General features: G+C 40.5%; 1 protein-coding gene across 1 annotated transcript in view; it reads right to left on the bottom strand.

Annotated features, from left to right (window-relative positions):
- Window positions 1-2,833: 2,833 nt before the first annotated feature.
- nr5a2 (nuclear receptor subfamily 5, group A, member 2) overlaps window positions 2,834-13,503 on the bottom strand; it is a 70,281-nt gene continuing 59,611 nt past the window's right edge. Inside the window, exon 7 of the mRNA XM_032525746.1 lies at window positions 2,834-5,197. Coding sequence (XP_032381637.1) covers window positions 4,950-5,197 — 248 coding nt within the window. The 3' untranslated portion in view covers window positions 2,834-4,949. The remainder of the gene's footprint in view (window positions 5,198-13,503) is intronic.

Here is a 13,503-nt window from a genome sequence, read left to right on the forward strand (position 1 = left end):
CCGGCCACTTTATTAGGTACCCCATGCTAGTAACGGGGTTTGGACCCCCTTTTGCCTTCAGAACTGCCTCAATTCTTCGTGCATAGATTCAACAAGGTGCTGGAAGCATTCCTCCGGGAGTTTGGTCCATATTGACATGATGGCATCACACAGTTGCCGCAGATTTGTCGGCTGCATCCATGATGCGAATCTCCCGTTCCACCACATCCCAAAGATGCTATTGGATTGAGATCTGGTGACTGTGGAGGCCATTTGAGTACAGCGAACTCATTGTCATGTTCAAGAAACCGTCGTGATGATTCCAGCTTTATGACATGGGCATTATCCTGCTGAAAGTAGCCATCAGAAGTTGGGTACATTATGGTCATAAAGGGATGGACATGGTCAGCAACAATACCAGTATGCTGTGGCGTTGCAACGATGCTCAATTGGTACCAAGGGGCCCAAAGAGTGCCAAGAAATATTCCCCACACCATGACACCACCACCAGCCTGAACCGTGTTACAAGGCAGGATGGATCCAGCTTTCATGTTGTAGACGCCAAATTCTGACCCTACCACCCGACTGTCGAGCAGAAATCGAGACTCATCAGACCAGGCAACGTTTTTCCAATCTTCTATTGTCCAATTTCGATGAGCTTGTGCAAATTGTAGTCTCAGTTTCCTGTTCTAGCTGAAAGGAGTGGCACCCGATGTGGTCTTCTGCTGCTGTAGCCCATCTGCCTCAAAGTTCGACGTACTGTGCGTTCAGAGATGCTCTTCTGCCCACCTTGTTGTAACGGGTGGTTATTTGAGTCACTGTTGCCCTTCTATCAGCTCGAACCAGTCTGGCCATTTCCTCTGACCTCTGGATCAACAAGGCATTTCCGCCCACAGAACTGCCGCTCACTGGATGTTTTCTTTTTCGGACCATCTCTGTAAACCCTAGAGATGGTTGTGCGTGAAAATCCCAGTAGATTAGCAGTTTCTGAAATACTCAGACCAGCCCTTCTGGCACCAACAATCATGCCACGTTCAAAGTCACTCAAATCACTTTCTCCCCATACTGATGCTCGGTTTGAACTGCAGGAGATTCTCTGACCATGTCTACATGCCTAATGCACTGAGTTACCGCCATGTGATTGGCTGCTTAGAAATGAAGTCGTTAACGAGCAGTTGGACAGGTGTACCTAATAAAGTGGCCGGTGAGTGTATGTTCCCCTAGCCTGCCTATGGTCCCCTAGTGGCTAGAAAAGGTAATAGGTGTAAACCGAGCCCTAGGTATCCTGCTCTGCCTTTGAAACAATGAAAGCTCAGATGGGCTGATCTGGAATCTCGCTCCTTATGAGGTCATAAGGGGCAAGGGTTCCTCTCCTCCCTTTGCCCGCCCAGACAATTTGGCCCACCCATGAGAAAGAGAGAGACATCATGGCTTTCAAACAAGCAAAGTGGCAGTTTGTCATGGCTACACCCCCAGCCTCCACCTTACTCCCCCCCCCCCCCCCCCCCCCCCCCCCCCCCCTCCCCTATTCAATAGCTACAGACTCAGAAATGGCACATACTAAGGAAAGGTCATTGTGGGACTGGCTCTAGTGGCAGTAATTCTGCACCAAGGCTGCATTTTTAGAAAGAGACTTCAGATACTGTATTAGGGGACCACTGAGGCCTTAATAAAAGTATTCTAAAAGCACCATGTTATGGGACCTTTAAAGTGTATTGTTTTTCTGCATTTATGTGTTTTCATGGTTTATTGTCTTGCTGTACATTTGCTTGTGAAAGCATACCTGTACATTGTCCAGTAAAGTGTGCAATGTGTTACATCAATTAATGGGGCATGTTTGTGATCCATTAGCGTGAGATTTGAGCTGACTTTTTAATCACATGCCATCCACCTTTTCTCCCCCCTGTGATTCTACTGATAAACTATCACATATAGGCCAGAATGGCATAGAAAAAAAATAAGATGAACATCTGAGAAATATTGTACAGCATCTCATTTGATTTCTCATATGATCTCATTCCTACATTTTGATTTACTAAAATGTTATCCGAAGGGATGTTGGTTTTTTTCTCCCACAAAAAAAGCATGTAATGGAACCGGAGAGGGTTTGTGTGTGCAGGAAGCAAGAATCTGGTGCTATAAGCATAATAATTATTTATTGAAATATGAGGAAAGATTCAGTTGGCCTCAGAGAGACATCCCCAAGACTGTGGTAGCGATAGGAGCAGTCAGAATGTCAGCAGGAGGGGCAAAAGTCATAGACCAAGTAGAAGGGAAATAGCATTTTGATCCATCCTGTAGCCACATGTTGTCAGCGTACATGAGCATGTGAATGTACAAAGGTAGTCATTGTTAAAGCATTTATCCTGCACACAAGTCTGTCTAGACAGTTACTCTTAAGCAACGGATTGGTTTGTTGGAAAGCAAACGGCTGAATTTCACACCATTCCCTTTAACGTCTGACTGCTGAAGTGACAGAAAACTCCAAGACTACAAACTTTTACTTCTGCAATGACTGCATTAATATGTATTTCCTGCATGTGGTACTGTTTAGAGTTCACCTGTATGTTATATAGGAAGTCCAAGACAGCTGCAGAACCTAATCACAGAATTTGAGAAAGTCGGTGATAATAGATTGTCTGATCAATAGACACAATTAATGAAGGTGTCAGAAAATTGAGCTCTGAACCAGGAACTGCTTAATGACATGGGATTTTAAGTGAAGTTTCTGTACAATAAACATGCCATTGAAAGACTTTATCGTTCTATGACTCAATTAACAAATTGTCAACAAGTAAACAAACAAACACCACAGGTTGTTGTGGGAGGCAAATGTTGGGACATTTAAAAAAACAAAACAGTAACAACTACAGCACATGTGGAAAAACTCCACATAAAAATAATTTAGGGTGTCCTTTTTTAGAAAAAAAAGAGCCTGTTTTGTTCATTTTGGACACAATACTAAGTCACAGCTCACGGGGAAAGACGCAGTCTTTGGTATAAGAGCAAACTAGAAGGGACAATGATGCAGATTGAAAAGGAAAAAAAAAAAAAGTATGTGGCACAGAAATCCTTAACACTTCCTTGCTTAAATATGATACTCTTTTCAATGTACTGACTTGCATAAACATTTAAAAGACAAAACATTTGTGGTGATTTTTCTTTTTGAAAGCCCATTATTTTGCTCCAGATCTGCATCACTGAACTACTTGTGGTAACAAAAGAAGAACATGCTACAGTAAACAAATTTATTCTGGCGCAGACACCTCACGTCATATAACACAAAGATGTAAACCCAGAGACGCAATAAATTATCTTCATTATTAAGCGTAACCAGTGACATACTGTACATCAAAAAGGTAAAAGCACTGTAAATAAAAAAGAAGTCAAAACAAAGGTTGAAAGTGAAACGGAACCCTTATACAGCACTGCTAAAGAAACAAATGCTTGAATGCCAGCACACACAGATAGAAATTAATATTTTAAGTGTGATTCCTTTTTGATTTTAGTGTCTCACGACATAATTTAAGTACTGCTCAAAACAAATAAAAAATAAAACACTGTACACACACCGAAGAAAGCAAACCAAAGGGATCTTTTTTTTCTTAATTTTGTGGATTTCTTTTTTTAGGAAATCATTGCTTTGCAATTTATGCTTCATCACAGTTCTCTCCCATATGACCACATGAATGTAAACACCTGTTGAATTATTCTTTTTTTTTAATTTTTACAACATTAATACTTTATATATATATTTGTACATATTTTCATTCACATCTGCACGGTTAGCTAGCATGGTAATGAAATAAGGCAAGACTCACATAACTGTGACATCACAAATCTTTTTTTTTTTCTCTTATAATACTGATTATTAAGGTTTTTGTAATTTCCTTCTTCTGTTCTGCAGCAGGCTTTGGTCTTTCCGGAAAAAGGCAGGGTCGAGCCTTCTCCAACTCCAGAATCACACTTTGTTTTGTTCCAGTTGTAATGAAATAATAAAAAGATTATTCAAGGTTTTTTTTTTTTTTGCAGGAAAAAGGGGCTATAAATACAAATGTTTCAGCTGACATTATTAATTGAATTTATTTAACACTGGTCTTTCTGAGGTACATAGTTTAAGATGTTTTGGGGATGTGGAATAAGAAAGGGGAACCACAAGGTGACCATGAGGAGCAAATGACTTTCATTACAAGAGAAAAAAGAACATCTTATTTTTCATCATGTTGGCCTATTTATCATTTTGTTCATTAAAGAATGTTCCATTTTTTTTTTTGACGTTTCTTTTTTAACTGTCAGTTGTCCCTTCTCAGTCAGATCAAGTTGCCGTGGCATGCGTCTTATGTGAGTTCACAAAACGTGACGGTAAGAGTCTCTGGCCTGGTCGACCGCTTTCCCATTTGTGTTTACAGTACCAACGACAGCTAAAAGCCGGTTTCAGTGAAAGCACACTGGAGGATCGTCCACCCAAATAAGCAACCGCTCTGTCACAAAGCTGTCTGAAAGATGGCCGGTGTTAAGCAGCTTCCTTCTCAGCCTTAAAAGCCTCTCACAATGTCAATAGCGCTAAAACACTCGAGGGCTGTTATTTCTGTCAGTTGCAGCCTGCCAGTCTTGATAGTCTGTGCTCGTGCAGACGATTAGACCCCATCTCGTGCCCAATGCAGTGTTTGTTTCAAGTTTTTTTTATTTCACCTTTCAATATTATCTTTGTCTGTGTGGTTAAGGAGAAGGGGCTCTGCTTTCAGACATTTTTTTCAGAATAAAGGGATCCATATGCTGTTTTTTGTCTCTGTGTGTTTGTCCAAATCCAAGTAACTTGAAGATCCAAATGAGCTAAATATAAACAAGAGTTGCTAACTCTCTGCTCTCCATCTTCCAGGTCATCACTCAATCAAGATTTGGAGATTTGGGGCAGCAGCAAAACTCTCAGGATGTCTGTACAGCTGCATTATGCGTAGCGCAGTCCCCTCTTAAGCCCTCTTGGCGTGAAGCATTTCAATAAGCAGGTTGTTGCACGGCACGTCGCCGTTCAGGTGTTTGTAGTAAAGGTATTCTTCAGCCTGCAGGCTGATGGCTCGGATCTCTGGCAGCCGAAGGAGCAGCTGGCCAAACTTGTCTGTTTGCTGCGGGTAGTTACACATGACGTAGTCCAGCAGCGCTGCGTTGACTTGCTCCTGGACGCTTTCTACCAGGTGGAAGTTCTCCAAGTTCTTTACATCTATAGGAGGAAGCAAAACAGAAGTTCAGATAGGACGGCACTTGATACTTGACCAATCTCTGTGAGTGCTGTTGTGAAGTATAATAACAAAGCAATGGAAAATAATAATAACAGAGCCTAAACATGTCAGAGAATTACAGGCCCTCGTGTCTTGAAAAACAGCCAAATTAGTTTCTAAAGGCAGCATTTGTCCACATCCATATAATTCAGTCAGTATGGTAAGATTATGTACACATCCAGTTTACCTTTGAATATCAGCTGCGTTAATGTCTAATGTTAACTCAGACTTCTTTATGGCAGAAACTACGATTCAAGACCGACTTATAGTGTCACAGTATCCTCAAGGAAATATTAGAATAGGTTCATATTTCAAAGACAAAAAGGTAAAAATTACGTGTATTCTTATATATCGGGATAGTTCTACAACTTTACATTTTTAGTTCTGTCTTTTTCTTTTGTTTCTTCCTTTTTTACTTTAAAGAAGACTTCAAAATGCACCACATGGCTCCACCCTTACTCCCCCCCTTTACTCCGAATCGTCTCTTGAGACGGCGATGTGAGAAAAGGGAGAGAATCAGGTAAAGGAAAAAAAAAAAAAGGTTCTCCTCCGGAGACATACATTCCCCAGGAGTCAATGAATTATGTAGGGCAGAGTCACAGTCATATTAGCACCAGAGCTGCTCCTTAACCTAATGCCTTTGCCATCCTTTTATATCAAAACAAAACAGAAAGTGGCTTAATTATTAGTGCAAAAAATATTTTTTTTAAAGCATTTTAAAAATTCATTATTATGGGGAGTTTTTATTCACTATGACTTCCTTGTGCAAAATTAAATTTAGCATCTTTCCAAAATCCCACCTTTACGTGCAGCTATAAGCACTTTTCTTTGGCAATAATAAGCTCACAAGGGGCTTGAGCAGATTATTGCAAGACAGGACAAAAATGTGCTAAATGGAGAATGGTGGACCAGAGCGCTGTGTGTGTACTTGTCATGATTATAAAGCGCAGGGCTGCAGAATATTTAATCAGATTGTGTGTGTGTATGTGTGTGTGTGTGTGTGTGTGTGTGTGTGTGTGTGTGTGTGTGTATGTGTGTGTGTGTATGTGTGATCTTTTATTAATTTGTTTGACCCCAGGTTGAGTGTGCTCACAGTGTGCTAATTTGGAATGACAGAGTCCCTGTGTCTAGTTGACACCTCCGGACCAACACACACACACACACCACACACACACTAATCTCTGAAAATACACATATTTCTCACATGGTACCCCCTTCCCACACTCTCACACACACCCCATCCACCCACCCAGAGCATTAGGAGGAAGGAGGGAGAGATAAATCAGCAGCTAATGAGGTCTAGAGAATGAGAAGCAGGTCCTTCAAGGCACTTCCATCTATGATGCACTCTACCATGCTATTATAATCTGCATGTATGTGTGTGTGTGTGTGTGTGTGTGTGTGTGTGTGTGTGTGTGTGTGTGTGTGTGTGTGTCTGTCTGTCTGTTCTTGTGTTGCCGGTGTGTGTGTGAGCTGGATGTAGCGTGTGCATGCTCACCCTGACCTGTGGATGACACTGCAGGGGACTAAATAAGGCCAAGAAGAGGGCAGGAAAAGGGGGAGGGGGTGCAGCCTGTGACAAAAGAGGCTCCAAACAAACATGACATGTGCTTTTTCCTGCTGCCACTCAGCTGCCTGACCCGCTATCAGACTCCTTAACAGGCCTTCACATTACCAACACCTCTATGATGCAGTAATATAGCCTAGTTAACCCAGTAGAGTGTGGGCTTTAGGCTTTACCATACAGGCGTCCTACGCAGGTCAACAAGAAAAATAATAGACTTGCTTCCATCTGCAAATTAAACAAAATGTAGCAAAGATATGGAAATAAAAGTTTCTGAGTTGCTCAGAAAGTCTTAAAAATGTGGAGGACTTTTTATGTGTTTTGCTGATGAGGGCTGCAGCCAGGATTTCAGAAAAGAGTCCACAACCCACTTTCTCTCATCTCTAATTTTTTTTCTTTATCCAGCTTTGTCATATTTTCTATACTAAGTTTCCCTAAATGCTGTTTCAAAGCACAGTATATAGAGTCTAAACCTACTGGAATTATTGAATAAAATACCCCGTTTATTTATTAAATGATTATAGTTTTGTTGATGGACAATGAATACTGGGCATTAATTAAAAAGGAAAATCTTTAAATGCAAAGCTGTACAAAAAGAAATTATTAAGGATAACAATTAATATTAATATGAGTTATTTTTTACAAATGTTTTAGGCATTGGAATTACGTAATATGTAAAATCTGTAATGTCATACAAAAAAAGGCTAAATGTTCACTGTAGTACACACACAGTTTATAGCATCTTACAACATCTCATGCTGTAATATAATCAACTCAGCAATATCAGAGCCTCTTCTGAGTTTGATTTAGTTAATTTTGCAACAAAATGACAAGGTAAGCACAGATCACAGCAAAAAACATGTGAGGTGTACATGAGGGTGTACAGTATGCCAGTATGCGTGTGGAAGGGAGGTGGGGAACTACAGAGAATTTGTAGCCAATGTCCCTCTCAGCTAATTAGTGAAAAGTGAGGCAAAAAGAAAGAATTTTAATTGGTAATTATTACCAGAGCAACTTTTACAAAAAATAATGAATAAAGGCTTCCAAAAAGTGACAATAGTTTGATATCTGCTACTATTTGCAAAAAACAGACAAAAAAAACCCACTCCGGTTGATGAGAAATGTTTCTTTGTTTTGTTGCTAATCAAATCAGAAGAGTGGATGGATTCTAATCTACTGATCATTCAAAGACAGGAGAGGGATGATGAAGGAGAAAAGGGTTAGGGAAAAAATAATAAACAATTCATCAATGATTCCCAGACAGTGTCAGGTCGGAGCATTAAGTGTGCTAAGCGCTCTCTCCTCTTCCTTCAATACCCCCCCCCCCCCCCCCCCCCCCCCCCCCCCCCTTTCTCTTTCCATCTCATTGTCAGTCACTGGGGGACTAATTATCAACTTTTTCACATAAAACAGCCACCGTTCGTTGCAGCGCCGCGTCTGAACTCAAATGGAACCCGAGGTCCTGTAGAATACATGTTCATTTGACGGGCGATCATGCTGAAGCCAACGACCTAACACACACACACACACACACACACAACACACACACACACACACACCGACCACACACACCATTCTCCTTTCACGGAGCCCCTGAAATCACTGCTGTGCTTTAATTAGACTAGATCTGCTGTGCTGTAGTGTGTGTGTGTGTGGGTGTGTGTGTGTGTGTGGTGTTGTGTGTGTGTGTGTGTGTGTGGTGTGCAAGCTTTTACACTCTTTCACTGACCCTTGCAATCCACCTGCTCTAGGGACACACAAACCACACATGCACACACATACACACACACACACACACACACACACACACACACACACACACACACTTTCACTCATGCAAATACTTGCTCCATTACTTAACTCTGATCTCAATGATGCCTCACAGACTGGACACTAATGTGTGAAAAAACTGATCAGAAACATCACTCGGTGTCAAAGTTTACCATTATCTGCAAAAGAAAACAGGCCTCACTTTGTTTATGGCTTTAAGTAGCTTAAGTGGGAGAAAACTACTGCACTGCAGAGGATGGCTGCCAAACCTGACACTTCTATACAGTATATTAATGGTACATACTTCCTAAAAATGACATTCCCATACAATGAAACTGCTTGCGCAAGTTTTCACATTTTCTAGTTTCACAAGGTCACTGTTATAAACACGTGGTTAACGGTCAATTGAAACAAAACTACTTGGTTAGGATTAGACAACATGACTACTAAGTTTGTTAAAAAAATATTGGTTTTGGTTTACATATGTGTGTTTGTTACATAGATTTAGTTTTTTGTTGGTTGTCCCACGGGAACGTCGGTCTCCTGGGTGACAGTCCTGAGTTATGTGATAAGCCCCAACTTCCTTCCTTCACAGACTTTGATTAGAAACATATTTGTGATACTTCAAAGACAAATACATTTTGAGACAAAATACGTTTTGCTCGAAACATAATTAAGAATGCAGTGAAAGTACTGGATAAAAGCATGCTTCTACTAAAATATAATAATAGTGGTGGTCAGCTGTCTAACGTTACACGTCGTAAAGACACGCAGGAAAAACTCTACGCTATGTACAGAGACGGGGCTCACGTAGTAGGAGCTAAAAAATAAATGAAAAGATTTATGGGTTAATGTGTAATGTCATTTATTTTTGTTAAGATTGTTTTTAATAAAATTGGTATTGAAAAATAAGTATCGTCCAGGAGCCAGCATCAAAGTCATGGTATTTGTATCGATACGGGTTCCAACATTTTTTAAACGATACCCAAACCTACATGTCAGACCAACTATTTACCCCCTTCCCTTCCCTATTTTCCATCATGTTATTTCCCCAATACACTATCACCTATTTCCAGTCATGTTGTCTTCTTACAAGACACTGCCATAAGAACAACAGTTATACATGGCCAAATAACACCATGGTCTGTCACATTACACTTATAGTGCTCCAATCAATAAACCTCTCAGTCACATGCTGCCAAGTCACCGGGCCTTTCAAACTTCACAACATGCTTTTTCTTGCTGGGTCCAAAAACAACACATAAAACCATAAAACTCTTGGGTCATCAACGGTTATTGAGTCAAGTGCTGTCAGAAAACTTGGTCAATAAAATGTGAGTGGAAAACAAACGGGAACTTCCTGTACAGGAGGGAATTAGGGCCTCCTGGTCGGCCAATAGGGACTTTCACAGGCATTTATACAAGCCTATTAAAGCTAAAGCCTGTTTTACTACTGCAGCGGTTCTTCAAAGAGCGAGGAGTTGAACCAATGTGCAGGAAAAGTCCTCTTTATTGCATCCTACTTGATTGTTATCAAGTCAACATTGTGAATTGCTACTTACTCATTATCAATCAAACTTGCAGGGGCGTTGAAAGAAGAGAACCCAATAACCTTTGACTCTGAGTGGATTGATATGACAAAGTGAGGACAAAGAACTGCCTACAATAAGCAAAATGTAGAACAGCATGTACACTGGGAGACTGTGGCAGCAAGGGCAATCAAAGCAAATAAGGTTCACGGGGCAAGGGTCAATGGCCGCATGGCCGCATGGCCGCATGGTTAAAGCATATCACTTAGGTAGGCTACTATCAGAGTTACGCTGCACTGCTTGGTTTGTATTGGAGAAAAGCAACCTCCTTTGCCCACATTTTGTCCTAACAATTAGATCATGAAGTACACAAACACACACACACACACACATACTCATATCAATACTCCACTGACAGCAGTTCACATAGAAGTGTGTGTTTTTTTCCTTTACAGGAGGCTCTGCTTCCCTCATCTATCTATGGTTGCAAGCATCCAAGTTTACCATCTCCCCAGAGCTCTCAGCTTCCTTGTTTTCCAAGTCCCGTTTAGGGAATTCCCTTTCTCAGATACAACGCCTCCATGTTAGAGGCGAGTAAAAATACAAGGGGTGGGGGGCATAAACTGCAGTTGTATGATCCTTAACATTTAATGGGGGTTCTTTGAGACTAGATACACCAAAGGCTAAAAGGATAACTAGCATCATTAAGTAACTATCTTATCATAGGATGAGAAGAGAGCCATGTACCAGCTGAATTACTACAAGTACTTGAACTACAGAAAAAACACTGGTACATGACGCAACACATGAATGTTGGAGGGATTAAAGCTGGGATGTACTCAAAAAAGGCTACAGTATTACACATGACGCGTCCTTCATAATGGCCTTTTCGAAAGGCCACACGCAAAGGCGGGGTAAAAAAAGCCAGCTGTCATAGACAGGAGCGAAAATATGAAAACCATTTAAAGGCAGAGTTGGAAATGTTGAAAAGCTAGCAAGATTTGAAAGTAGCACCTCCTCAGGACTCTGTCTAACCCCTCCCCCTGCCCACGGGGCTCCAACCCACTCACAGACATGCACGAGCACAACTGCGTCGCTGCTTCAGAGCGGAGAAAGGACCACAATTTTACTCGATATTTTATTCACCGATTAGCAAACACCTATTTTTTTCATACTGAATGTTAAAAACAAACATGACTACTGTTCGACGCATTAGTTTATTCCAAGTGGACAGTGATGTGATTGGTGGGCGTTTTTACAGGATTACAGCAGCTACAGTTGACGGATATTTTAGCTCTTTTTCAGAGCCCATAAGTTATTTATTGCTGTTGCTATTGAGTGTAAAGACCATTTAAAAATATTTAGAAAAAAATGGTATATTGAAAATAGTTACCAACTCTGCCTTTAAATATAAGGGATGATGGTACACATATTGAGACTGACAGGCATCCATGGTGCTGCACACGTTTTTACCTATGAATAGTTACGGAAACAGTTGTCTAAGAGAAAAGTTCTTACCTTTGCTCACCAGGACAATTATACGGAGCCCCGGAGATGACATGGAGAAAAAAACAAAACATGTACTGGGGACAAACACTAAACTCCAGATCTTGACTTTCATGGAGGAAAAAATTGATAATAAAAAAATGTCCCAGTACATGTTTTTTTAATTTTCTTTTTTAATTTTTTTAATTTTATTTTTTTCCTTCCCTCCATTTCAAAGTCAAGATCTCACAAATAAAACTAAAGACCTTGCAAAACAAAGTCAAGATCACGCAAAAGTGTTTGTCCCCGGTACATGTTTTCCTCCATGTCACCTCTGGGGCTCTGCACAATCGTTACTAAATGTGGGTGTTGATTGTTGGATTGTCCCTTTCTGAAAGTTACAATAATTGTCAGACACAAAGCCCTCTTTTTCTGCTGTGGGAATGTTTGGGGGTTAGAGGTTTCAGATACTCTTCAACCAGCGAACAGGCGCGTTGGTTGGAGCATACTCATGCCCTTAGGCTATAAAATGGGGTTAGGCTAGGATTAATATTGAAACGCCTCATCTTTCAAATTCTGTTGTGAAGATTTTATTGAATTTTATTGTGAAATGGGGTAAGTATAATATCTGCATACTCTGCGTACTGGTTATTGTTTCTCCACAACATTATTCATATATTTATTGTATCAACAACAACCTAACATGTACCTCTTGGTGGACAGTTTATTTGAGCCTATAACTAATTTGGAATCTTCTTTTCTTCTGTATCTAATGATGTGAAAGGACCTCCTTTGCACTTATTAACTTTTACTCGTTTAACAAAAGTCTCAGTAAGCACCAAGAGTGACCCTTCATCTTGAAAAGTGACCTTTTATTTCATAGTGTTATATAATGTAGCTACATGACATCAAGCCCAGAGCCCATGTCCAGAGGCCAAAAGTCCTCTGCACTAACGATGCATAGTAACAACAGTCTCACAATTCCTGAAAACAGGCTACAAATGGGAATGTGCTATGGTCAGGTTGTTAGAATAAAGCATGAAGGCTCAATTTGCCCGCTGACTCATCAAATCCTCCCTTTAGCCACTCAGGAGGCCAAACACCATGCGGCTATGAAAGAGCTCTGCAGCGCGTTGGAGAGAGGTTGAGAGATATTGAAAGGGAGGTAAAGTGCCTTAGGTCCGATAAAATAAACACGAGAAAAGGCGCTCCGAGCAGGAAGGAGACAAGCTTCTCTCATTGACTATGCTGGCTGGAAGGTGCTAGGGATTCATCCTGAGGTGAAGGGAAAAACAAATTTACATCCTGTATCAGGTGTTCTAACAGATGAGCACAGTAACTGTATAATATGAGTGGGAATAAGTTTTAAGGAATAGTTCAGACTTTTTGACTTAGAATAGTATTTACCTGGTACTTGAGGGGACCATGTTTTGACCCTAATCCTAACTAGTCATTTTGGTGCTTAAACTTAAATGTCATCGACCCATGATAGTCACCATTTGACGCCACAGGCTCAATCACAATTGTGTTACTTCATTTGGTGATAGATAGTGCCTTATCAGACATTTGTTTATAATGAAAATCTTGAAGATTATTACTTTAAGATCCAATTGATTAGTTGATAATCACAACAACAAAAATAGTTGATTCAAGTCACTTAGCAACTATTTTCTGATTCCAGCTTTACACTTGTCAGGATTTCTTATCTATCAGGACATCTTATGCGTTCAGGCTATTGGTTGTGTGTGTGTGTGGGGGGGTCTCGGGACTCGGGACCTGTGATAGACATTTTCGTACTATTTTCAGACCTATTATATGTTTAATGATTTATCAGTTAGTCAAGAAACTACCTAGATTAATCAATAATGAAAATGACCTGTGTTAACTCAGGCTGCATGTC

This window comes from Etheostoma spectabile, chromosome 9 (assembly GCF_008692095.1).
Source record: "Etheostoma spectabile isolate EspeVRDwgs_2016 chromosome 9, UIUC_Espe_1.0, whole genome shotgun sequence".
Classification (NCBI taxonomy): Eukaryota; Metazoa; Chordata; class Actinopteri; order Perciformes; family Percidae; genus Etheostoma; species Etheostoma spectabile.